The 27,294-nt window shown below is 40.7% G+C and overlaps 1 protein-coding gene across 1 annotated transcript; it reads left to right on the top strand.

Moving 5' to 3' along the window:
• Positions 1-1,751: 1,751 nt before the first annotated feature.
• On the top strand, positions 1,752-20,737 carry LOC117549023 (zinc finger protein 98-like). Its single transcript, XM_034220580.1, has 3 exons — positions 1,752-1,791; positions 4,532-4,576; positions 19,708-20,737. Exons 2-3 carry the CDS (start codon positions 4,535-4,537, stop codon positions 20,656-20,658), a joined length of 993 nt encoding a protein of 330 aa, XP_034076471.1. The 5' UTR covers positions 1,752-1,791; positions 4,532-4,534; the 3' UTR covers positions 20,659-20,737.
• The last annotated feature ends 6,557 nt before the right edge of the window (positions 20,738-27,294 follow it).

Below are 27,294 nucleotides of genomic sequence, written 5' to 3'. Positions count from 1 at the left end.
TAAAGCATATAATTGGGTTATGAATGTTTTACTGGACAGGAAAATACAAGTAAGAGTAGGTGCAGAATATTCAAGTGTTTATGCTGTGGAAAATGGTACTCCGCAAGGTAGTGTGTGTAGTCCGTTGCTGTTCAATATAATGATACATGACATCTTTAATCAAGTTCATCCAAGTGTGGGGAAATCTTTGTATGCAGATGATGGGGCTTTGTGGGCAAAAGGCCGCAATGTAGCACATGTTGGAAAGAAAATACAAGCTGCAATAGTTGAAGTGGAGAAATGGACAAATAAATGGGGATTCAAACTGTCAGTAGCTAAGACGCAGGTCATTTGTTTTACAAAACGGCAGAACATTGCTCCTATATGGTTAAAATTGATATGAGCAACCTCTTGAACAGGTTCATACAATAAGATTTCTTGGTGTTTGGTTTGACGGAAAGCTAACATGGAGCAGTCATATAGGAAAAGTTCAAAATAAATGTAAAAAGGTCAACAATGTACTTCGTGTTTGGCGGGGCAGGAGTGGGGAGCGAGTAGGTCATCACTTCTGAATATATATTGGGCACTCATGAGACCTGTATTCGATTATGGGTGTATAGCGTTCATGGCAGCAGCAGAATCAAACCTTAAAAAGCTGGATGTCCTACAAGCTCAGGCCCTGAGAATTTGTAGTGGAGCTTTTAAAACATCTCCAGTATCAGCAATACAGGTGGAAATGGGAGAAATGCCTTTAAGGATAAGAAGAGTGTAGTTAATGTTGGCATTCTGGGTAAACCTTCAGGGGCACAGTGATAGTCATCCTGCGAAAAGTATTTTGAAAGACTGCTGGGAGCACAATGAGTCACATTTGACCTTAGTGATGTATGTGTGTCAATCATACTTTAAGTATAATACAGGTTTCAATCATACATTAAGTATAATACAGGTCTCAATCATACTTTAAGTATAATACAGGTCTCAATCATACTTTAAGTATAATACAGGTCTCAATCATACTTTAAGTATAATACAGGTCTCAATCATACATTAAGTATAATACAGGTCTCAATCATACTTTAAGTATAATACAGGTCTCAATCATACTTTAAGTATAATACAGGTCTCAATCATACTTTAAGTATAATACAGGTCTCAATCATACATTAAGTATAATACAGGTCTCAATCATACATTAAGTATAATACAGGTCTCAATCATACTTTAAGTATAATACAGGTCTCAATCATACTTTAAGTATAATACAGGTCTCAATCATACTTTAAGTATAATACAGGTCTCAATCATACTTTAAGTATAATACAGGTCTCAATCATACATTAAGTATAATACAGGTCTCAATCATACTTTAAGTATAATACAGGTCTCAATCATACTTTAAGTATAATAGGAAAGCATCCAACCGGAAAGTGTACACACTGCAGCCAGCCAGAAACTGTTGAGCATGTTTTACTGCTTTGCAGGAAATATAGTACTCAGAGAAATGTGCTTTTCCAGACACACAAGAAAGCAAAATGCCATGACTTGTCGCTATCAGGGCTGTTAGGGAAAACATCAGGCAATATATATTGTGAGATTATTAAATTTCTAAGAGAAATTGATACATTTAAAATAATCTAGAGTTTTGGTTCTTTCTTTTGTTTCATTTGTTTCTTGTTTTCTGCATAGTTTCTTGTCTACACTCCAGTCCAGTTGGTGGCGGTAATGCGCCAACAAGTTGGTTTGCCAACCGCCAATAAACACGGAAGAAGAAGAAGAAGAAGAAGAAGAAGAGGACAAAGGACAAAAGAAGAGGTGAGTGGATTAAACCTCTTAGTTTACAGTTAATCACGAATCAGAAGTTATATTATTTAACACAACAGCTGTAATCTTGGTAGAAAGAAACTCACAAAAAAACTTTAAAATGTGCGACAAAAATAGTCTCAAACTATCTTTAAATAAAGGCTAACAGCTGCAGTCTAACAGCTACAGTCTGAAAGCTACAGTCTGAAAGCTAACGGCTATCGGCTAATAGCTACAGTTATTATTCCAGTTCGGCTCTGGGGGAGTAACAGTTGATATGTAATGCTCAGCTGACTTTATGCTAGTTATTTATTACACCAGTTGTCTTTAAGACGGTTTGAGTTGTTGTGTTGGTGCTCTTTACCATAGATATGGTTTTAAATATATGCTAACTAGCTTATTAGCATCGCCATTCACGTGACGTAGCATTTTTCCCATTGAAATGAATGGGGTTCTTCAGTTAGCAGCTAACGCTAAGCTAAGCGACGGTTTAGCTCATTAGATAAATAGATATACTTTATTTAAATAATGATTTATCTTAAAGTGGGAAATGAATGTGTCACAGCAGAAGTGTTTTCAGGCATTACACGAGTTAAACATATTTAAAAGATGCAATAAGATAATACAAATGAAGCATTAGCAGCAAGTATACAATCAATCAATCAATCAATGTTTATTTATATAGCCCAATATCACAAATGTTACATTTGTCTCAGTGGACTTTACAGTTTGTACAAAATATCAGTATGACAATACGACACCCTCTGTCCTTAGACCCTCACATCGTACAAGGAAAAACTTCCGGAGAAAACCCACAGTTTAAAGGGAAAAATGGGAGAAACCTCAGGGAGAGCAACAGAGGAGGGATCCCTCTCCCAGGACGGACAGACGTGCAATAGATGCCGTGTGTAAATTGAAAAGATAATACATTTGCAACATAGGTAGTCCAAATGTTTGGAAATGCATGTGTGTATAATAGGAAGATGAATCCACGAGGATATCCATCCAGGACCTATGATCCAGGACCACAGCCACGACTCAAGATCCAGGGCTCGCGATCCAGGACAGAGGAGCGCAGGATCATCCATGACTCCGGATCCCGGCGTATATAGACACCAAAAGAAAGACATTTGGGGGAAGCTGGGTTAATCGGAACATGAGAGTACACAGGTATAGACAGAGAGAAGGAAGAAGTAAGATGTCCCCCGACAAACTAAGCCTATATCAGCAAAACTAGGGGCTGGATCTAATCAGCCCTAACTATAAGCTTTATCAAAAAGGAAGGTCTTAAGCGCACTCTTAAAAACGGATAGGGTGTCTGCCGCCCGAACACAAACTGGAAGCTGATTCCACAAATGTGGAGCTTGATAAGAAAAGGCTCTGGCTCCCATTGTACTTTTAGAGACTCTAGGAACAACCAACAACCCTGCATTCTTGGAACGCAATGCCCTAGTAGGACAGTAGGGTATAATGAGTTCTTTAAGGTAAGATGGCGCCTGCCCATTAAGGGCTTTGTAGGCGAGAAGAAGAATTTTAAATTATATCCTGTGTTCTATAGGGAGCCAGTGTAAGGCAGCCAGAACAGGAGTAATGTGGTCCCTTTTCCTAACTCTGGTTAGTACACGAGCCGCAGCATTTTGAATCAGCTGAAGCGACTTGACTGACTTCTTGGTACACCCTGATAATAAAGAGTTACAATAATCCAGCCTTGAAGTAACAAATGCATGGACTAGTTTTTCTGCATCGTTTTGAGGCAAGATATGCCTGATTTTTGCAATGTTACGTAGATGGAAGTAGGCGGTCCTTGAAATTGATTTTATGTGGGCGTTAAAGGATAAATCCTGATCAAATATAACACCAAGATTCCTTACAGTCTCACTGGAGGCCAAATTAATGCCATCCATAGTTAGTATATCCTTAGATAATTTGTTTCGTAGATTCTTCGGGCCAAGTACAATAACTTCAGTTTTGGTCGTGTTTAACATCAAAAAGTTTAAGGTCATCCACGTTTTTAAGTCCTTAAGGCAGTCTTGAATTTTATTTAGATGATTAATTTCATCAGGCTTGATTGATAAATATAGTTGAGTATCATCCGCATAACAATGAAAGTTTACAGAATGATTCCTACAGGACACATATCACTAGAGTATCTAAAGAATACACAATATACAGAAAATACTGTATACATGGAGTACATTAAACAGTCTCACTAGCTAATGTTTGCTTTCTGTGTTAACTTAGTGATAGTTACACACGGATAGCGTTATAACCGTGGTTCAAACAACCATTAATGTCACTTTCTATGTGAATAAAGTCATTTAAATTAAATAAAAGTGAACAAACTGTGAGCTGTAAGTTAGAATGTAAGTTGCTACACAGATTATGATGAATTATATCTAAATATTTGTATTATATTAATAATAATTTACACAGAAAACCAACTTTTTATCGTAATGGTTAAAGTAATGTGCATGTAACGTTAATAACTATCTGACCTTTGTTCTCCTCTGCTTAGCATCACATTGACTAAATGGATCAATTTGGAACATGTTTATGTCACAGCAGCATAGATAAGACAAGGCACTGCACATGGTGTGATAAAACACTACATATAAGCATCTAGAAATAGAACATATCATTGAATAAACTCTTTGAATTCCTCCTCTTCACTGCTGACAGTTTATGATGAATTATATCTAAATATTTGTATTATATTAATAATGAAGCAGCTCTGTGGTCTTCATCAGGACAGCTGATGAGCAGCATGGAGGAGAAGAAAGAGACCCCTGGAGCTCAGGTCAGTGTGCACTTCATCACAATATATTCCTAATTCCAGCCTTTCCGCCAGGCGGGCGTCTTGCCTTCATTTGACGCCCTTATTCAGCTCGGAACGCCCTATACAGACATAAATAAAGCAGTGACTGTATTCACCATGACACAGACAGTCTGTGGTTTGTACTTGTTTAACTTCTGTCTAGTTTCTGAACAGATATGAGGAGCTGTGAGCTCACAACTGTATCATCAGCATACATCACATTCTCCACACACAGAAGGCGGATCATTTATGTACATACTAAACAGGATTGGGCCCAATACAGAGCCCTGCGGTACTCCAGTTGACAAACACTAGACTTATGGTTCTCAATTTGAACACAAGGAGCTGTTGTTGAGATGATTGATGATTTGTTTGGCAATCAATTTCTCAAATACCTTGGCTACTATGGGTAAGATACTGATGGGCCTATAGTTGGATGTCATGAGAGGGTCCCCACCATAGTTATCAAGAACACAAAACAGTTCTTTAGCCCCTCTGTCCTGGGGGTTGTCAACATGGATGTTAAAATCACCAACAATGACTAGACGTCAAAGTCAAAACACACTATAGACAGCAGTTCAGTAAAGTCATCAAAAGAAGCTAAAAGAAGCTAAGAGCACAGCTGAACTCCCGCAGCCCTGGGGGGCCCCTACATTGGTTGTGACGGCAGATGACAGGGTTTGGTCAAGTTGCTCTCTACTGGTGAGGAAAGCGGCATACCAGTAAATCAGGTATGGATTTACTTCCATTTTTGACACCAAGATGTCTGCTTGTATTGTGTTGCTGCTGAGAAGTCTAGGAAGAGGGCTCTTGCATAGGTGTGACGTTTATCTAAATGTTTAGTGATGATGTGAACCAGAGTAGCAGCAGTACCACCCCCTTGCTTATAGGCAAATTGGTATGGATCAAGTATGTCTTGTCCTTCACAATAGGTTTAGCTGAAGAGGTCATTCCTGTCACGGTTCTCATGGTGTCCCACACTTTTTTGGGGTCTTAGGCTTTAAAAGCTTTCTCAACTGGTATAGCGAGCTGCTGCATGGAAGTCAGTGACGACATTTTGTCAGTGAAGGAGGAGACAGGGATTTTAACAAATGATTGTGCGTGAGGTGCGAGAGGAATCAGAGCAGCTGCCTTTGCGGCTGAGTCAGCAATTAATTAGCAGACCCAATTTCTTAGGGAAACTGGGTCTGTACTGCTTGCGTGTGCGGCACATTTACAGACTGCAACTTCAGATGGGAGCAGAGTGGCGTCTAGTAAGCCTGCAACCAGTACATGGTTAAGTACTGGTTTGCCATCAGATTTCAGAAATTGTCTACACTTCCAAATAGCCCCAAAATCGTGTACTACCCCAAAAGCATAGCATAGCGTCAGTGTAAATAGTCACGGTTTTGCCTTCTGCAAACGTGCAGGCTTCAGTTAGTGCGATGAGCTCTGCTGCTTGTGCTGAGACATGGGATTGGTCCGGAACGGAGTACAGCAGAATCTGAAACAACAGGGAAAAACCCACCCGATTAGTGCCCCCTTGGTCGCGAGAGGCAGACCCATCAACATACAAAATGAGGTCAGCGTTAGTCAGAGGAACGTCTTTTAAGTCCGGTCTAGGTGTGCACACCATGAGAAGTTCGTCACCGTCTTCAGGCAAAGGTCAATAAGAGGGTTCTTACACCTTTTCCAAAGTCAAATTCAAGCACTTTTCAAGCATTTTCAAGGTGCATTTTCAAGCTTTTCAAGTATCTTACAGCTGTTGTAAATTACATATTTATATGCACATACTCAAATGATTATTTCCCTACCTCACATTAACTCAGATGTTCTTTATGCTATAAACAACCAAATGTGTGTTTCGTGATAGCATTCTACACGAGGATGAAAAATGAAAGAAAAGAAAACTAAGTTTAATATTTCAAAATGAGTGATCTGTACGTCTAAAAACCGAATTCAGGCGACCTTTCACCTCCACTTAATTAAATGCACTGGTTGCAAGATAAACATGTGAGTTAATTGATCTAGATAAACATTTTAAGTTGCAACATTAATTTATAAGTTGTGTTGACGTAATAATGTTGGTAATTACATCAACTTAATATTGTGTGTCATTTGAACTCTGATTTCTGTGTTAATTGACTTCAAACTAAATTCAAGTTGAGGTAAGTAATGCAATTGGCTTGATAACTTATTGTTCTACACCTTGAGTTAAGGATTTCAAGTCCACTCCCACTTAACAGGCCTGGACAAGTTCCCACAGTTAAGACAAATAGAAATATACAAAGGACATTTTAAGGTGAGTGTCATCTTTTGTCATTCAAATACAACTTGAAATTCAAACTCTCCTGATTGAAACATCATGCGTTGAAATAAACAACTAACTGCAGTTCAAAAATAAAAAGTGAATTGCCTAATATTTTTGTTGTGGAATCAATTAATTTATTTCTTTAAAGGCAAAACATGGAAAAGCTAAGAGAAAAAAAACTATTGAATACAATATTATTTGGAGCAACTTAATTTACAAATGGTTGTCAACTTAAAAACATGTGTCCATGTTCAACATGTGGTAATTAAGTACATACAACTTAAGATTACATTTAAATCCTACGGTAAAACAAGTTGGAACTTTTGGAGTAATCAACTTAAAACTTGTGTTTATGCTACCAATTATTAAGTAAGTGGTAATTGAAAACACCTGATTGTAGAGGAAAAGCCTTCTCCCCTAACTCAAATAACTTTGTTGCTTTAACAACATTTCATTAGAAGTTGTCTTAACTCAATAACCATCGATGCAACCTATTGCCTTGATTCTCTTTGTTAAGCCAAGCATTTGTTTTTAGAGTGTACGTAGACTGGGCCTCCCATATAACCTGGCTGAGCCGATATAAAAACAATCAGCCAAATAACTTTTCAATACATTATTGATTACTATTCTTTTAGGTACTTTTAGGTTGGCAGTGAACATAAGTCAGAGGTACATGGTGTACTTTTCCTCCACTACATGTATTTAATACCTTTAGTTACTTCACAGATGTGGATGAATGATGTGAAATCTAATCAAGTGTTGAATCAGACTTTAGTTCCACCTGGAGTAAATCCACCAGCTACCCTGCAGTATACAAAGTCATTCAGACTAGCTGCACCTTCACCAGCTTTGAGAACACTTTCATGATCAATCATTATAAAACATATCATATATATTATTCTGAAATGGACCAATCTGCACAATGAATACTTTTACTGCCTTCACTATATTTTGATGATAATACTTTTCTACTTTCACTTGAGGAACATTTTGAATGCAGGACTTTTACTGTAACACTCTGGTACTTCTACCTTTACTCAAGTACAAGATATGAGTACTTGTACTTTTACTCAAGCACAATATCTGAGTACTTATTCCACCTCTGGTAGTGTATTAGTCTGAATTGTAGCTACAAAATCACGCAGAGCTGCATAAAAATAGCCTCACAATGGTAACACGTGGAAAATAATATTTACAAATGTGTACAATGATTTGTAGGTAATTTTGACTACTCAAGACACCTGACTTATACAAAGGAAGACTGTGTTCATTCTATTGGCTTTCAGAATATTAAACTTGTAACGGCATAATTACAAGCAGAGAACGGACTAATGTAACATCACAGCAAGCATAAAAACAGCCGTGTGTTATGAACAAACCGGAGGAGTCAGGCATGGAGGGAGGTGGCAGAGACAGTGGGTGAAACTGGTAGGTTTTCGCCTGTTCGGGGAGTTTATATCCAGTTTATTGCGTTTTAACATTGCTATTGCTTTGTATGTCGGGGGCGGGAGATTCATGTGATTGGTTGTTGGTCGCGTTGCTCGCAAAAAATCGCCAAGCTTCAGACACGACCAGCATCAAGATTTTTCAAGATGTTTTTCATGCCTGTGTGTGGACGGGCCGTAATCCCCGAAGCTTTTTGTGAAGCATGTATCGAGGCTTGTATCGCTTTGGGCCAGTGACGTCATCGATGACAAACGAAGCCTCGCTGCCTGTCGATACCACGTGACTGCTTCAGGAAGCCATTCAGATGGGTTGAACCAGCGCCATATAGATATCTATCTATATAGATACCAAGTGGTTCGATGCTTCATTCAAAGCTTCATTTTGCCATCACTACAGAGTAGGCTTGTTTGAGACGCGTTGCGGCTCGCCTCGAAAGTAGACGAGAATAGCCGATCGCAGCCGGGGGAGGTCTCAAAACGCTCGCCTGAAGTCGGACAGCTCGAAGTCGGCTTCGTCTTCTTCTTCTTCTCTCGGTTTTTTGGCGGATTGCAAACAACTTTAAGGTGCATACCGCCACCTCCGGAGTCGGCTTGACTTGGTTTGCATTTATAAAGAATGCACAAATGTGTTTAATCGTTAATGTCAGATATGTCCTAAGTAAATACATTTGTTCCTGCTCAAGATTAGATTCAACTTTATTGTTATTGCACATATTACAGGTACTGAGACAACAAAATGCAGTTTAGCTTTTAACCAGGTGCAACAAGCAGTAAAGTGAAAAGTAATGTACAGTAATGTACACAATCTACAGAATAAAAGATAGAATTAATTGAATGATGAATAAACAGTGAGGGGTATGAATAGGCAAGGCAAGTTTATTTATGTAGCACTTTTCAACACAAGGCAATTCAAAGTGCTTTACAAAAAATGAAAGACATTCAGAAAATGGCATTTAAAATCAGTCATTAAAAAGAAAAGCTAATAAAATAAACATTAAAGAAAAAGTACATGGATAAAAGTTACAGTGCAGTCTAAGATATGAATAGTTCAATTAAAAGCAGCGACAAAAAGAAAAGTCTTCTTACTGGATTTAAAAGTAGTCAGAGTTGCAGCGGACCTGCAGGTTTCTGGGAGTTTGTTCCAGATATTTGGAGCATAATAACTGAACGCTGCTTCTCCATGTTTAGTTCTGACTCTGGGGACAGAAAGCTGACCAGTCCCTGAAGATCTGAGAGATCTGGATGGTTCATCATTTAGCAGGAGGTCAGAAATGTATTTTGGGCCTAAACCATTCAGTGCTTTATAAACCAGCAGCAGTATTTTGAAATCTATTCTTTGACACACAGGAAGCCAGTGTAAAGACTTCAGAACAGGAGTGATCCACTTTCTTAGTGTTAGTGAGGACTCGAGCAGCAGCGTTCTGAATCAGCTGCAGCTTCCTAATAGATGTTTTAGTGAGACCTGTGAAGACACCATTGCAGTAGTCCAGTCTACTGAAGATAAAAGCATGGACAAGTTTTTCCAGATCCTGCTGTGACATTAGTCTTTTAATCCTAGATATATTCTTTAGGTGATAGTAGGCTGATTTAGTAACTGTTTTAATGTGACTGTTGAAACTCAGGTCAGAGTCCATGACTACACCTAGATTTCTGGCTCTATCTGTTGTTTTGAACATTGCAGACTGAAGCTCAGCACTAACTTTTATACGTTCTGCCTTGGCTCCAAAAACCATTACCTCAGTTTTATCTTTGTTTAATTGGAGAAAGTTCTGACACATCCAGTCATTGATTTGTTCAATGCACTTACTCAGAGTTTGAATTGGAGCATAGTCTCCTGGTGAAATTGTTACGTAAATTTGTGTGTCATCTGCATAGCTATGGTAACTTATTTTGTTGTTCTTCATTATCTGAGCCAGTGGTAGCATGTAGATGTTAAAGAGAAGAGGCCCCAAGATGGAGCCTTGAGGAACCCCACATGTCATATTTGTCAACTCAGATGTGTATTTACCTATAGAAACAAAGTTGTTTCTGTCCTTTAAGTAGGATTCAAACCAATTTAGAACTGTTTCCGAAAGTTCCCACCCAGTGTTCCAGTCGGTCTAGTAATACGCTGTGGTCAACAGTGTCAAACGCAGCTCTGACATCTAATAATACTAACACTGAAGTTCTGTCACTGTCTGTGTTTAAGTGGATGTCATTGAAGACCTTTACAAGAGCAGTCTCAGTGCTGTGGTTTGGACGAAAGCCTGACTGGAACACATCGAAACAGTTATTTAAATACAAGAAATTACTCAACTGTTGAAAAACAACTTTTTCAATAATTTTACCTAGAAAAGGGAGGTTTGATATGGGCCTGTAATTGTTCATTACTGAAGCATCTAGATTATTCTTTTTTAAGAGCGGTTTAATGACTGCAGTTTTCAGGGCCTGTGGAAAAATACCTGAGTGAAGAGATTTGTTTACTATATGAAGTAGATCTGAGGCCATGCAAGGCAAAACATCTTAGAACAATCCTGTTGGAATAATATCAAGGCAGCAGGAGGAGGATTTCAGAAGTTGAATAATGTCCTCTAGGTTTTTATCATTAATCTGATAGAACTGTGTCATGGTGTTTGTATTGATTTTAGGTGCACACAGAGACAACACATCTGCTGTACCTGATGCAGAGGCACTGACTGCTGGTCTGATTTTCTGAATGGGGGGGATACTGACACTGGGGGGTTTGTTAGTCTGTCCACGGTAGCAAACAAGGCACGTGCATTGTTTTTGTTTTTGGCAATGATGTCAGAGAAGAAAGACTGTCGTGCAATTTACAATTCCAAATGATAAAAGCCAAGTCTCTCTTTATAGATTTCAAAGTGAACCTGGAGATTTGTTTTTCTCCACCTACATTCAGCTTTTCAACACTCTCTTTTTGCTGTTTTCACGGTCATGGTCTTTCTCCATGGAGATCTTTTCTTCCCAGTCACTTCCTTTAACTTAGTTATTTTTGAATTAAAATGATCTACTAGCTCATTTACTTAGATGTTATCAGGGGCAAGTGTGGAAGAAACATTCTGAGTAAACATTTCCCTAGTGTTTTCAGTTAAATATCGCTTTGTGGTTACCTCTTTTTGAACATTTGTGTGAACAGAAATAGAGCTCTCAAAGGAATGATCAGAGAGTGCAACATCAGTCACCACAACCTTAGAGATATTCAGACCCTTTGAGATCATTAAGTCCAGAGTGTGCCCCTTATTGTGCGTGGGCTCCGTCACATGCTGAGTCAGTCCATAGTTATCAAGAACACAAAACAGTTCTTTAGCCCCTCTGTCCTGGGGGTTGTCAACATGGATGTTAAAATCACCAACAATGACTAGACGGTGTTATGGAAATCTAAAAACCCCAATACTGTAGAGTACAAGTCAGAGTGATTAAAACAAATAAATGGTGAATCAGACAGAGTTGTCTTTCTGGTGATGTTTATTCGAGGCCTCAAACAAACATTAGATACAATAAAATATAGACACAGGTCTCACAGAGTATAAAATATGTCTGCGCGAGTGTGCGCAGTTCAATAGAGTAAAAAGGCTTATATACAATAAGGGGTGGGAAGGTAAGAAATCTGTCTTCACACGGTCACATTGTTATTAGACACCTGGCCTTGAGCTGTAGAAGTTCTCGTGTGACTTTGTGTGAGTCTCAACCCAGTAGCCAAAACAGCTCTTTGGCCTTGAAGTAGAGTAGATAGAGGAAAACAGCACATCTAACCAAATGAGAAGCATTTGGTTTAAACATATCAGGATATAATAACATTTCCACTACAACGGTCAAAGTCAAAACACACTATAGACAGCAGTTCAGTAAAGTCGCTAAAATAAGCTAAGAGTACAGCTGAACTGATGATACCGGAATGGCTTTTTCTCTCGTGTTCTGAGTGCTTGTTTATACAGTGATTCTAGTGGCCTTAGAGCTGTAGAGTGAGCATTAGACCAGCTGATCAGACAGTAGTAGATGTGGGAGAGGACCATGGAGTTAGTTCAGTGGCCTTAGAGCTGTAGAGTGAGCATTAGACCAGCTGATCAGACAGTAGTAGATGTGGGAGAGGACCATGGAGTTAGTTCAGTGGCCTTAGAGCTGTAGAGTGTGCATTAGACCAGCTGATCAGACAGTAGTAGATGTGGGAGAGGACCATTGAGTGAAGGTATAGCTTAGCTGCTGCAGATGATAAGAAGTTTCTAATGTATCTGTAATTTGACAGATTGAACTTTACTTTATTGCAGACCTTTTTGATATGGGTTTTGAAATTGAGGTTTGTGTCAATATGTACTCCTAAGTACTTGTACTCCTAAGTACTTGTACTCCGAGACAACCTGAAGTCTCCTTCCAGAAAATAAAACATCTTGTTCTGTTATAATGCTGTGGCCCTTGGAGAAGAACATACACACTGTCTTTGAGACATTTGGTTGCAAACAATTATTGTTAAGCCAGGATGTAATATTCTCCAACACATCAGTGACCTTGGTAGCAGCCTCTTCCGCGGTTTTGCCATGAGTAAAAACAACTGTGTCATCAGCATACATTAATACATCACATTCTCCACACACAGAAGGCAGATCATTTATGTACATACTAAACAGGATTGGGCCCAATACAGAGCCCTGCGGTACTCCAGTTGACAAACACTAGACTTATGGTTCTCAATTTGAACACATTGGGAGCGGGATGAAAGATACGAATGAAAGAGGTTGGTGAATTCTATAGAAACATTTAAGTTGTAATAGTACAGTAATATAAATAATTATTGACAAAATGTATATTGCAGATGTTAGCCACATTGGTAAGTTAGCTAAAAAGATAGCCATATTAGACAGTTATCATTAGGGGTGTTGAAAATAATCGTTTCTACGATGCATTGCGATGCGGACGTGGACGATTCGGTCTCGATGCAGTGACAGAATATAATCGGTTATAGCGTAGTAACGTTGCTTCCTGATTTTCCGGCCGCGGCTTTACTATAACGTTTTTTTTTCTGTCACTTTAATATCAAATCGGTCGGTGACGCAGAGATCAGGGAACAGACGTGACAGCGGCACAGCAACACCAAACACGGAGTAGTCTGCTTTATCCACCAACACAAGAACACCAGTCCAGAACCAACAGCAGAAGGACCCGCTCTGAATCACTCCGTGTCGCTGCGGCACAGGGATTTATGTTTTTCAAAAATAATTGCATTACAATCATGTCAGGTTTTTGGTGGATTTAATTAAGTCTTGGATTGCAAAGTATGAATGTCCTCTAGCAATTTTCAGACGATATATACGCGTGTAAAGTTTGTGAAGGCAGGAGGAAAAAAGCTCCCGCGATCACCGTCTCCTCTGTTCCTCCAAGCCCCGCCCCCTCCCTGAAAATAATGAGTGATAGGCTGATAGTGACCCGATAGAAACTTTATTATTCACTTAATCAATGAGATATAATGAAGCTAACTTAGTCTCATACATTCATGGGATTTATGCAACAGTAAGACAGAGAATGTGAGTGTGCACCCACATGCAGTATTTTTGTTTATGCTATTGTAAATACTCCTGTTGTCTGCTGTGTTCAGACTCAAGTCCTGTGTGTGATGCCACTTTCAGGACATTCAGTGTCCTTTTTTTAACAGAAGACCATTGCTAGAAGCTGCAGCTAGACTAGACTGCAGAAGCATTAGCTTTTTGTTTTTGAGGATGGAACAACTTCACACACAGATATAGGGAAGCTAGACCTATACAATTCATTTAGGTTTATAAATTAATGTCAAGACATTTATGTTATTGATTTCTGAAGCACTTTCTAAATAATAAAAAGAGAGTTCATATGTATTTACTGCATGTATGCATTGATGAAAAATAAGCCATGTGCAGTAATATAGAAAATTGAGGATGCAACGCATTGGTATGAATCGTGATGCATCGGGATGCATCGGGATATTGAATCGAATCGTTGACAGGATAATCGTAATCGAATCGTGAGACCAGTGTAGATGCACAGCCCTAGTTATCATTGCCATTAATTGCCTCGTCAAACTACGAAAACGTTCGTTTGTCACAAAATAAATTACACTTGTTTGACTTAGATTTGAGGGCATGGGCTTGAGCATGATGTAATTATGTTATCTATCACATTCGCTAACCTGTCTGTCTTCAAATTATTTAAACAGCTCTGGATGCCGGTCGGCGGGTGCTTAGCCAAGTCTGATGTGTTGGCTCCCTTGGTTTGCAGGGATCTAAAACATGTCTGACAGACAGGCCTCGTGGTGTCCGTAGGCTTGCCCTCACTGTCAGAGATATAGCTCAAATACTTCCACATTTCGCTTCTGGCGTCTTTTTTGTCAACAAGCCGAGGCGCAGCGCAAGTTGCACTCCCACTTGCAGCCATGCTTCTCGTTTTCTCAAATGCTCTGGCAGCTAGCGTGTGGCTGAATGCACGAGAGAGGGGAGGGACTTAGAACGTGTTTGAGAGGGGCGGGACTGCAGGCACGGCTGCAGTGCAGGGAGTGGAAGCAGAGCGCTGAACACACACGGCTCTTATTAAAACAGCGCTTTCTCACCGGAGTACTTTTCCCCGTCATTCTTAAAGTACCGATACTAATGAAACGGAGGAATCGTACCGTTTTTAACGGCAGGGTATCGCGGTACCTTTCAAGTATCGGTACACCGTGCAACACTACTACAGACAGCAGTTCAGTAAAGTCATCAAAAGAAGCTAAAAGAAGCTAAGAGCACAGCTGAACTCCCGCAGCCCTGGGGGGCCCCTACATTGGTTGTGATGGCAGATGACAGGGTTTGGTCAAGTTGCTCTCTACTGGTGAGGAAAGCGGCATACCACTAAATCAGGTACGGAGTTACTTCCATTTTTGACACCAAGATGTCTGCTTGTATTGTGTTGCTGCTGAGAAGTCTAGGAAGAGGGCTCTTGCATAGGTGTGATGTTTATCTAAATGTTTAGTGATGATATGAACCAGAGTAGCAACAGTACCACCCCCTTGCTTATAGGCAAATTGGTATGGATCAAGTATGTCTTGTCCTTCACAATAGGTTTAGCTGAAGAGGTCATTCCTGTCACGGTTCTCATGGTGTCCCACACTTTTTTGGGGTCTTTGGCTTTAAAAGCATTTCCCAACAGCTCTCTGTGTATTTTGATTCCCTCATTTTGACTTTCAGTTCTTTCTCTGTCTGTTCAAGTGCTCCATAGTCTTTAATTTAATTTAATTTCAAACCTTTATTTATCCAGGTGTATCCCATTGAGATCATTGAACTCTTTTACAAGGGAGACCTGCTCAAGTAGGTTCCACATGAAACATAAAAACATTAACAGAACAATAAAAGGACATCTTACATCATCATCACAGGGATTACAATTTACATAACTATCCACATGTACAGGTACCAACAGCTTCCGATTGAGTAGCATCCAACAGAGCTTTAAAAACATTTAGAGGCACCAGATTGCTCAGTTTCCATTTCAGTTGCAGACTATTCCAAGACAGAGGAGCTGCGCATCTAAAAGCTGTCTTCCCTAAGACAGTCCTAGCAGTTGGCACATTTAATAAAACCACAGCATTCGATCTCAGGCAGTAGCCACTTACAATTCACCATGAGATCAGGGAGCAGATGTAGGATGGAAGTTTCCCTAACATGGCTTTGTAAATAAAAATGTACCAGTGACTGAGCCTCCGTACAGTTAGTGAAAGCAAACCAGCCCTTGCATACAGGGTACAGTGATGGGTTAATGCTTTACAGTTAGTAACAAATCTCAGTGCGCTGTGATACGCAGCATCTAACTTGACCAGGCAATGGGCAGCAGGTGCATTCACATAGACCAGATCACCATAGTCCAGCACAGGTCAAAAGGTCACAGAGCCTTTTCCTGGCCTCAAGCGAGAAACAGGACTTGTTCCTGTAGAACAAACCTAGCCTAACCCTCAGCTTTTTAAGCAGGTTATTGACATGAAGTTTAAAAGTGAGACAATCATCAAGCCAGATACCAAGGTATTTGTAACAGGTAACCACTTCAAGTTTTGTTCCTTGTGTAGTTACAATATCTAAAACAGGCTCTGGTGTATTTTTAGCTTTAGAAAAGAGCATTACCTTGGTTTTCTCAACATTTAAAAGAAGCTTTAGTTCAGAGAGCTGAGTCTGAATAATGTTAAAAACAGCCTGTAATTTAACACCAGCCTCCTTAATGGAGGGACCTGCACAATACATCACGGTATCATCCGCATACAAATGTAAAGTAGCTTCATCCACATTTTCACCTAAACTGTTGATGTAGATGGAGAATAAAAGTGGACCTAAAACAGAACCTTGAGGAACACCATTAGCAATGTTTAACCACTCAGAAGACAGCCCATCAAAGTGAACACATTGGGACCTTTCAGAGAGGTAGTTTTCAAACCACCCACTGCAAGGCTGGACATGCCGATACTGGCTAGCCTCTGCTTTAAGATGTGATGATCGACGGTATCAAACGCTTTGGACAGGTCAATAAATAGAGCTGCACAACTCTGCTTATTGTCTAAAATACTCGCCACATCATTCACCACTTTCATTGTGGCAGTGATGGTGCTGTGTTGCTTTCTGAATCCTGACTGATGTCTAAACAGGATGTCATTTGTAGAGGCAGGACATACGCTGACTTCCACAATTTTGGAATTGTGTTAGTGCTGAGGGAGAGGTTAAAAAGAGTAGTGAGCGGTGGAGCAATAAAATCAGCAGCTATCTTTAAAAAGAAAGGCTCTAAATTGTCCGGGCCAGCCGGTTTTTTAGGATCTAACTTGGTTAAAACTTCACGAACAACATCAACAGTAAAAGGAGTAAAACTAAAAGGGTTTTCCAACACACGTTTTTCAGAGTCACAGACTGTAGTGTTCACTTTGTTTTATGTCCTTAGTCACATACGATTTATTACTTTCTTTTCTGGTTCCCTTGAGTTTGGTCTTATACACTGGTATCATATTCACAGCACTATGATCAGAGTTCAGTATTGGTGGTCTGTATTTAGACACATAGGCTCCTTTATCATTAACAAAGCATTTGTCCAGGATATTGTCTTTCCTGCTGTGATCCCTAACATACTGCTGGAACCCAGGTAACACAGTCTCCAGGCGACATTGCTTCATGTCCCCGAGCACTATTGCCGGTGCATCGGGGTGGCTGAGTTGCAGCTCGTGAACACAGTGTCCTCTGCCGCTGGGAGGCACGTAAACAACAAACAGTAAAATACACCCGGATTCTCTAGGCAGATAAAAGGGTCTTAACGTCATGCCGAGAATTTCTACGTTGGGATTGCAGGTTTTACATTTTACCGAGTATGATCGGCACCACAGATCATTAATATACACACAAATACCGCCTCCTCTGGTTTTCCCCGGGTTCGCATCCCTGTCTGCTCGAACAAGGGTGAGTCCGGGTACTTCAAAGAGAGATTCAGGCATTGTAGATTGAAGCCAACTTTCTGTGAAACATAATAAAGAGGCCTCGAGAAATTCATGACAGTACCTTGTGTATGTCCTTAGTGTGTCCACGTTGTTGCTCAATGAGCGCAGGTTTGTGAGAATGATGGATGGAAGTGGTGGCCGGCTGAATCTCCGCCATATTCTGAACGCCTCCCCTCCTTGTCTCTTTTTCCTGGTGTTTCTAAGCGGCTCCCGAGGGATTTCATCCAATAACGAAGAGCACAGATGGCTTGGTGTATTCGTAGGAGGCCGATCGCATTGTAGCTCTAGCATTGCCTCGCGTCTGTAGCAGCGTAGAGGCCGGGGCTCCTCGCCATACCTGTTCGTGCTGTCACTCAGGTGTGTCTTGGAAAGTTGAATGGCCAGACATGGTCTGCAGAAGGCAAATGTAATCCACAGGATCAAAAGCATGGTCTCTCAAAATGACGAGCATACTGAGACTCGCAGTGACAGGATGCCGTCTCCCTCTGTCTCCTGTATACCAGAGGTGGGTGTAAGTCATACATGTGCAAGTCTCAAGTTACTGGGGTGAGTGTCAAGCAAGTCAAGTCCTACGAAATCCTGATGAATAACCCCAGTTTAAATCAGTTAAAAGACAGTGGTTATGAAACTAGAGTTTTATTTTCAACATTAACAACAATGGAGAGTGGGGCTCTGAAATCATAAAACAGGTAATAGGGGGAATAATTGTGTGTGTGTGTGTGTGTGTGTGTGTGTGTGTGTGTGTGTGTGTGTGTGTGTGTGTGTGTGTGTGTGTGTGTGTGTGTGTGTGTGTGTGTGTGTGTGTGTGTGTGTGTGTGTGTGTGTGTGTGTGTGTGTGTGTGTGTGTGTGTGTGTGTGTGTGTGTGTGTGTGTGTGTGTGTGTGTGTGTGTGTGTGTGTGTGTGTGTGTGTGTGTGTGTGTGTGTGTGTGTGTGTGTGTGTGTGTGTGTGTGTGTGTGTGTGTGTGTGTGTGTGTGTGTGTGTGTGTGTGTGTGTGTGTGTGTGTGTGTGTGTGTGTGTGTGTGTGTGTGTGTGTGTGTGTGTAAAACGTAGCAGCCTGCGGTCGCTCGTTAGCTGTTCTAATGAAGGTAAACACAGTGAAGGCACAGCTCTTTGCAGCTGCTGCTGCTCTTCTCAGATTCTGCTGAGTTGCACGTTACTGCCTCCTGGTGCTGCAGAGATTTCATGAAGTGAAGGAGGTTTTTCTTCTATGAAGCAGCTGTGGGCAGCAGATACTGTGAGAGTCACAGACATGAATACATAGGTCAAGGCAGACTGGTTCACAGACTCTCCTGTTTTGCCGATCCGGTGCTTGAACAAATAACTCTACACCCCTCGCCGAAATGTCCCTAAAATGAAGTCCGAGTTTGAAATATATCTCAAATAATGTATGTATTTCCCCACATAAACATAACAGTCTGCAATGAAACGGCTGTCTCCTGTGCGCTCCACTTCCTACTTTCTCCTGCCAACGAGAAGAGACTTTCTCTCTCTTTTTTTTCTTTCATTGCCCTCTAGGTGCTTCGTACAATACAATGCAAATATTCTATTTTAAAAAGTAAAGTCCTTTCGAGTCATCTGTCTCAAGCCTAAGTCTCAAGTCATAAATACCAAGTCAAAGTCAAGTCGAGTCTTTTATCAATGTTAGTCAAGAAAGTCTCAAGTCAAAAAATAGGCAAGTCATGTGACTCGAGTCAAGTCATGTGACTCGAGTCAAGTCATGTGACTCGAGTCCCCCACCTCTGGTATATACTTTGGTTAGAATATTGCTGTATTACTGTATCAAATATAATAAAGACAAACAGTTGATAAGTAGTATTTTGTTAACTCAAGGTTTATATTAAGTGAGTTTTTATTGTGTTAACTTGTGTATTTATGCTTTTTAGATTGACTTTCTCTCTTTCTCTGTCCGTCTGTTCTAGAAACCGAAAGGAAGAGAGAGATGTCACAGCTGTCAGCAATGTGACAAATCCTTCACAGCATCTGGAACTTTAAAGATCCACCTGCTTATTCACACGGGAGAAAAACCGTACAGCTGTGAAGAGTGTGGGACAACTTTCACTCAATCAGGTGCTCTCAAAACACATCAATATATTCATACTGAAGAAAAACCTTACTGGTGTGAAGAGTGTGGGAAAACTTTCACTCAATCAGGTACTCTCAAAACACATCAACGTATTCATACTGGAGAAAAACCATACAGCTGTGAAGAGTGTGGGACAACTTTCACTAGATCAGGTGCTCTCAAAACACATCAACTTATTCATACTGGAGAAAAACCATACAGCTGTGAAGAGTGTGGGACAACTTTCACTAGATCAGGTGCTCTCAAAACACATCAACTTATTCATACTGGAGAAAAACCATACAGCTGTGAAGAGTGTGGGACAACTTTCACTAGATCAGGTCATCTCAAAACACATCAACGTATTCATACTGGAGAAAAACCTTACAGCTGTGAAGAGTGTGGGACAACTTTCGCTAGATCAAGTGCTCTAGAATCACATCACCATATTCACACTGGAGAAAAACCTTACAGCTGTGAAGAGTGTGGGAAAACTTTCACTCAATCAGGTGATCTCAAAACACATCACCTTATTCACACTGGAGAAAAACCTTACTGCTGTGAAGAGTGTGGGAAAACTTTCACTACATCAGGTGCTCTCAAAAGACATCAACCTATTCATACTGGAGAAAAACCTTACAGCTGTGAAGAGTGTGGGACAACTTTCACTCAATCAAGTGCTCTAGAATCACATCACCGTATTCACACTGGAGAAAAACCTTACTGGTGTGAAGAGTGTGGTAAAACTTTCACTACATCAAGTGCTCTCAAATCACATCTTCGTGTTCACTCAGGAGAAAAACCATAGTGGTTTTAAGAGTGTAGGAGCCGCAATTAAGCATATTTAGTTTTTTTCACAGTTTACAATAAACAATTCCCATCTATTGGCCTTGTGTTGGGTAATCCTTTTTTCCATTACAGATCCCATCCCAACAGCGCCATCTGTTGACGTAACGTCAGAATTGACAGGCATAATGTTCACTGTTCCTTTAAAGTGGACCTATCATGCTATATTTGAATAATATAGTGTAGGACCATACCTATATAAGGCATATTTATACTTTTTATTTTTCAAAATACCAAACCGATCATGCATTTTAGCCATTCCTCATTTCGCTTAATTTAACACTGTCTTTGCATGGGCTGATTCTGTGAGAACAGCGCCATCTGTTGACGTAACGTCAGAACTGACAGGCATAATGTTCATTGTTCCTTTAAGTTTCGTTTTCTGTCTGTCTGCCGACAGCGTGCTGATTCATTGCTTTACATACCAAGGTTTAAGTACACTGTGTCAATAGTTGTAGTATGAGCATCGTCTGGGCTGGCCGTCTGGTAGAATCGGTATGCTCTTCCTCCTGTGTCCACTTCCTCTCCTGTCACCTATGACCCCTTTTATACACCCCACCACCAAGTGTTCAAAATAACATTCAGGGTGTCCGCGGGGTCTTAAAAAGTATTAAAAGTTGATAAATCAATTTAGCAAAAATAAAAAAAAGTATTAAACGGCATTTTCCAAGGTATTAAGAAGGTCCACAGCAACGACAACATAAAACACCCTTTAATTTACTGAAACAACATGTCGGGAAACCCCCTCAAGCAGAGATGGGGACTCGAGTTTGTGACTCGGACTCGAGTCGCACTTAAGTCGCACACACAGAGACTTCAGACTTGACTTGGACTCCTGCTCAAAAGACTTCGGACTCGACTTGGACTCGTGTTTTGGGACTCGTGAACAATCATTGTGTTTTCTATTTTTGGCGTATTAAAGGTGGGGTAGGTAATTTTGAGAAACCGGCTCGAGATCGCTAGAATTTGAAAATACACAACCGGAGAAAATCTGCCACTTCCTCACAGAGCCCCTCCTCCAACACACACGAACGCGCACATGACCAATGAGGGCACGAGATAAATGTGTGCACAGATGGAAGGCTGACAGGCAAGTAGGCCATCCAGTTACTTTAGCCGGGCCGGCTAAAGTAACTGGTCGTGCTTTTTACAGTATTACGGCTTCCACAGATGACTCTTTTTAATGGATCTTTTGTCAAAGCACTCGGTTAGCAAACATGTTTAGCTCAGCATCAGCTATGTAATGTTAACTTAGCTTGCTACTAGCTTTGTAACTGAATATTTGAAAATATGAGTGAATGTTTGCTTGTCACACTTGTTTGCGTTGAATGACGTTGACATCCAACTCTTGACATGACATAAAAAAGGTCGGTAACGTTAATCATTACGTTCCGCTGCCACCATCTACTGGCTAACGTTGAAAAATACATAGTTACATACATAAATACATCTGTCGGTTTATAGGCAGGTTACAGGTTTATTGTTGACCACGTAACGTTAATGTTACAGGTTTATCAGGTTACCATTACACTGGGTTTGAGTGAGAGGATAGAGGAATATGTTTATTTATAGTAGACTTAAAAGATGTCATTAGAGACCCAGTGTAATTAAACAATACGGTTGCAGAGGTCAAATTTTTACATTTTTGTCCACTGGCCAAATGGCTAGCCTAGTGAATGTTGAAATGTTACCAGCCACTCAATAGATTGCCATTGTTATTTGTGGCTGGTGCGTGCAACATACAGAACCAGCCACTTGCATGATTTACCAGCATTTGGCTGGTAAATGGTGTTAATGGTAGATATCTCTTTTGGAACAGGTCATGTTTTAATATCACCAGTTCAGTATATTTCTGATAATATTGCAGCAATAGTTTTTTAGTTGCAAATGGCACAGAACAAATGTTTACTTTGAAGTACTTTTAACACAGTTTCCCTGCGGGGGATTAATAAAGTATTTGTGATACTGATTTCTGATTCTGAAGTGTTTTGCTTATAAGTTGTTTGCATTTAGCTAAAGTGTGATGTTTGTCCTCATATTGCATTGCAATAGCCTGTTTAAAGTGATCATATAACAACTAATCAGTACTGATACTGTATGCTAATAGATATAGGAGTGATAATAATACAGTAAATGCTTTGAATGTCTTAGATATAGCTGTGCAGTATTCTTAACAGACTGGATAGCAGCAGACAATAGAAGGCTTATTACAACCAGAAGAGACATGAGACTTTTATTTTTTAGAGACTTGAGACTTGACTTGGACTCGTGACCAAAGACTTGAGACTTGATCAAGTCTCACCCCACAAAGACTTGAGACTTGACTTGGACTCGTGACCAAAGACTTGAGACTTGATCAAGTCTCACCCCACAAAGACTTGAGACTTGACTTGGACTCGTGACCAAAGACTTGAGACTTGATCAAGTCTCACCCCACAAAGACTTGAGACTTGACTTGGACTCGTGACCAAAAACTTGAGACTTGCAAAAAAAGACTTGTGAACATCTCTGCCCTCAAGTACCTCATTCACACCAACGGTGTTTCAGGGCCGGTTCGGAGCTGGAGCTTGAAAAGCACCGGGTTTTCCTCTTCACACCGCAGCGGAGCAGCCTCTTAGCTCCGGAATCCGGTTCGTTTCAAGCACCAAAAAAAATTGTCCGGCCAGAGCAAAAGCACCACATACGTCACGCTTACGTCGAGGCGGGGGCAAAGACAGATCAACTCCTGAACAACAACAAAAAGCCCGTGTTTTATCCAGTTTGTACACAACGATGGAGAAACTTAACAACTTTAAGAGTTTCAGTGTTTCTGCCATAGACTGTATATATAAAGGTTTCTGCTCATGGTGAAGCAACGTGTCTGCGTGTTAAGGTGGAACCTGAGCATTCACGTTGATCACCTCTCATTATACATCTATAAAACTATAAATATTAAACTTTACTTCACGTGTTCATTTAAGAACAGCTGTTACATACCTGGGTGAAGGTTACAGTTCATTTAAATGAAAGATACAACGTTACTCCACACTCATGGTTCAGTCCACCTTAAGAAATAAGACCGACCTCGGAAGCAGTTGTGTTTTAAAAAAAACCTTTATTGACACGAGTACACTTTTTTATAAGAATATAACTAAACCACAGAAATGACTCCGGAAAAGCTGCAGATAGAGCCATAAGAAATGAATGCAACTGATTTCATCCGCGCGGTTTGGCTTTATGAAGCAGGCACGCAAACGGTTACGCCATGACGCAAACGATGACGCAACGAAGCATTACCAGTCGGACTCTGGGCGGTGTGAAAAGAGCCAGAGCTAAACCGAAGAACTGGTTCTGAACCTGAAAAGCTCTAGCACGGAGCTTGAACCGGAGTTGCGTTGGTGTGAATGAGGTAAAGGTGGCCCCATGCATAGCGTGCCATAAAATGCTGCTTCTTATTTTAAGTTTCGTTGCCTTGCTCCGCTCGGTGGGGGGGGGGGGGGGGTATACCTGAGAGATATACAGCAGGAGAACACGCCGTCCACCGCGGAGAATAAACAGAAGGGCAACCATGCTCCGGGGTCTCCTTCGCTGCTTTTGGTGTATTTTGTGGCGGCAGCAGCGCCACTTACAGGCCTGGCATATGTACTACAGCGTTTCCAGCATTTCCAGCGGTCTAGTGTGAACGGACGCGTTAATGAATCGAATGCGTGTGAACGGAATACTTTTTTGCGTTTTGCGTTTTACTGTATGCGTCCTCGTGGGGCCGGGGTCTAAGCCAAACGATACAGGCTGAAGATCATGGATTCTAAGAAGGGCTTTTTGAAAGCCAAAAGACTGCTCCAAGAGAACTATGTGTAGTGTCCCGTCAATTATGTTAAGTTGTGTCATGTTTGTGTTCGTCATGTTCATGTTAGTTTAGTTTATGTTCCACTTCCTGTTTTATTTTGTACTCACGTTGTCTCATTCCAGGTCCCTTTACTTCCTGCTCTGGTCCCTTTTCCCGCCATCGTCAGTGTCTGCCCCGCCCCTGATTGTTTCCACCTGTGCCCACTTACCTCATGTACATATTGTCCTGTCTCCCCTTGTTAGTTGTCGGTTCGTCTTGTTCGTTGTCCCAAGAAGCCAGATCCAAGCCATCGCTTAAGAGATTCAGTGTTGTGCCTTTTTCCCTCCATGAGAGCACGTTACTTTAGTCATTTTGTTATTTCCTCTAAAAGAGTGATTTTGTTTTTTGCAAGTAAAGATTATTTGTTCTTCAAACCTTTTTTGTCTCTGGGTTGTGCATTTGAGTCCTAAACTATTGAGTCAAGGTTCCTAACACTATGGACATCAACTCTTAATCGCAGCAGCTTGTTTGGACAACATGTTGAACTGGAATGCTATAAAGAGTGAAGATAGAAAAGCACTGCATTCTTCTGCGATCTGTCTTCGTGGATGTTGCAACACAATGGAAGAGGTTGAGTTTTTGGATGAAATGAATAGCACATCAAACATGAGGAATGTGATCATGAAACTCCCGTTTAAACGTAGGGAAAAGTGGAGAACAACTGCATATGCATATTATTAACACAATAAGACAAGAGCAAAGTTTCCAATATTGGTCGACTTCATTGAAAAGCATGCTCGCATTGTATCAGACCCCATGTTTGGAGACATACAGGATGTCATGCCAAAAAGGGATATTAAAGTGTACAAGTCACCCAGCAATAAGCCTGCTCATGGTTATAAGGGAAGTAGCTTTGTTACTGTGACAAGCCCAGGAGTCAATGAAGAGCAAAAACCTTTCCAAAACATCAACTCAGACCATAAAGGCATTACTGTTCAGAAGCGCTGTGTACTTTGTGCAGGAGAACACATCTCTGAAACATGTCAGATGAACAAAACATCTCACAATGAAAAGATCGACTGCTCAAGGAATTTGCTTTGGCTGTCTAACGAAAGGACATCTAAGCAAAGACTGTCAGAAAAGAATGAAATGTGAAGTTTGTTCAATGAAACATCCAACAATATCTAAACATCTACAAGAAAAGGATTGAACAAAAAGACAGCTCTGATAAATCCACCCAAGCAGCTTCTGTAAGCATTAGTCTCTTTCGATGGCAGAAACCACACTGGGGCCGGTGGGCAACAAACCCTACCAATTATCCCAGTTCAAATCAAGTTGTCAAACTCGACCCAGACTGTGCAGACTTACGCATGTATGGATCAGGGAAGCACTGCACGTTTCTGTACTGAAGCCCTTCAACAACATGTGCATGCCAAAGCCAAGAGCACAAAGATCCTCTTAAAAACAATGGGTCAGGAGAAAGTGACACTTCCTTTGTCAAAGGTCTTGAAGTGAGTTGCATCGAAGGCAATGCTTTTTATCAGCTGCCTAAAGTCTACACACAAGAGGAAAGTCCTGCTGGAAAAGAGCACATTCCCAAGAGACCATCAATCAATGGAAATATCTAAGAGAGATTAAGTGGCCTGAACTGGATTGTGAAATCGGGTCGCTTATAGGAACAAATGCACCAAAGCTAATGGAGCCGTGGAAAATAATAAACAGTCAAAATGGAGGACCCTTTGCTGTGAAGACAGTCCTAGGTTGGGCTGTGAATGGACTGAATCAGGAAACTACTGAATCTGAGGATACTTTATGTTGTTAATGGGATATCAGTGACAGATTTAGGTGAGCTGCTGGAGCAGCAATACAATCATGACTTTCCAGAGAAAGGTTGTGATGAGAAGAAAGAGATGTCAGTTGAAGACAAGCCATTTTTAAAGATCATGTCAGATTCAGCTCAAATCAAAGATGGACATTATCAGCTTGGACCTCCATTCAAACAGAAGAATATCATGATGCCAAACAATCGCAAACTTGCAGAGCAGAGAATCATTAAAAAGGAAATTCAAAAGGAACAAAGTTTTCCATGATGAATATAAAACATTCTTGGAGGCTGTGATAGCAAAAGGTCGCACTCAGCTACTGCCCCAAGAGCAGCTCAACCCTGAGAGTGGAAAGGTGTGGTACATACCACATCATGGGGTTCATCACCCAAAGAAGGGCAAGATTCGTGTAGTGTTCGATTGTTCCGCATCTTATCAAGGATATTCATTAAATGACTTATTCAGGGTCCCAGTCTTCCCAACACGCTACTTGGTGTGCTCATTCCATTCAGACAAGAACAGATAGCTTTCATGGCTGATGTCGGATGTACCATCAGCTCAAGGTGGCTCCTGCCAATCAAGATTACGCTTTCTTTGGTGGCCAGGAGGAGATGTCAGTTTACCTCTCGCTGAGTACAGGATGACAGTACATCTATTTGGTGCCACTTCATCAGCAAGTTGTGCAACTATGCTCTCACTAAAACTGGCAGAAGACAACATCTCTACATCTCTCATCTCTCATGCTCTACATCTCTCATCCTACCTCTCCATCTTCTACATCTCTCACTCTACATCTCTACAATCTCTCATCTCTATCGCCACATCTCTCATCTCTAACTTCTCTAAATCTCTCATCTCTACATCTCTTCATCCTCTCAGCTCTACATCTCTCATCTCTCCATCTCTCCTCTTCATACATCTCTCATCTCTTAAACTCGCCATCTCTACAATCTCTCATGCTCTTCATCTC

Source organism: Gymnodraco acuticeps, unplaced genomic scaffold (genome assembly GCF_902827175.1).
Source record: "Gymnodraco acuticeps unplaced genomic scaffold, fGymAcu1.1, whole genome shotgun sequence".
Lineage (NCBI taxonomy): Eukaryota > Metazoa > Chordata > Actinopteri > Perciformes > Bathydraconidae > Gymnodraco > Gymnodraco acuticeps.
Note: the sequence above shows the minus strand (reverse complement) of the source record. Positions and strands in the feature narration are given on the sequence as shown.

What these genes read in the sequence shown, in the direction of transcription:
- LOC117549023 (XM_034220580.1), top strand. Translation starts at nt 4,535, where the DNA reads ATGAGCAGCATGGAGGAGAAGAAAGAGACCCCTGGAGCTCAG. An exon ending in AAGAGACCCCTGGAGCTCAG is followed by an intron (nt 4,577 to 19,707) that starts GTCAGTGTGCAC and finishes CGTCTGTTCTAG; the next exon opens with AAACCGAAAGGAAGAGAGAG.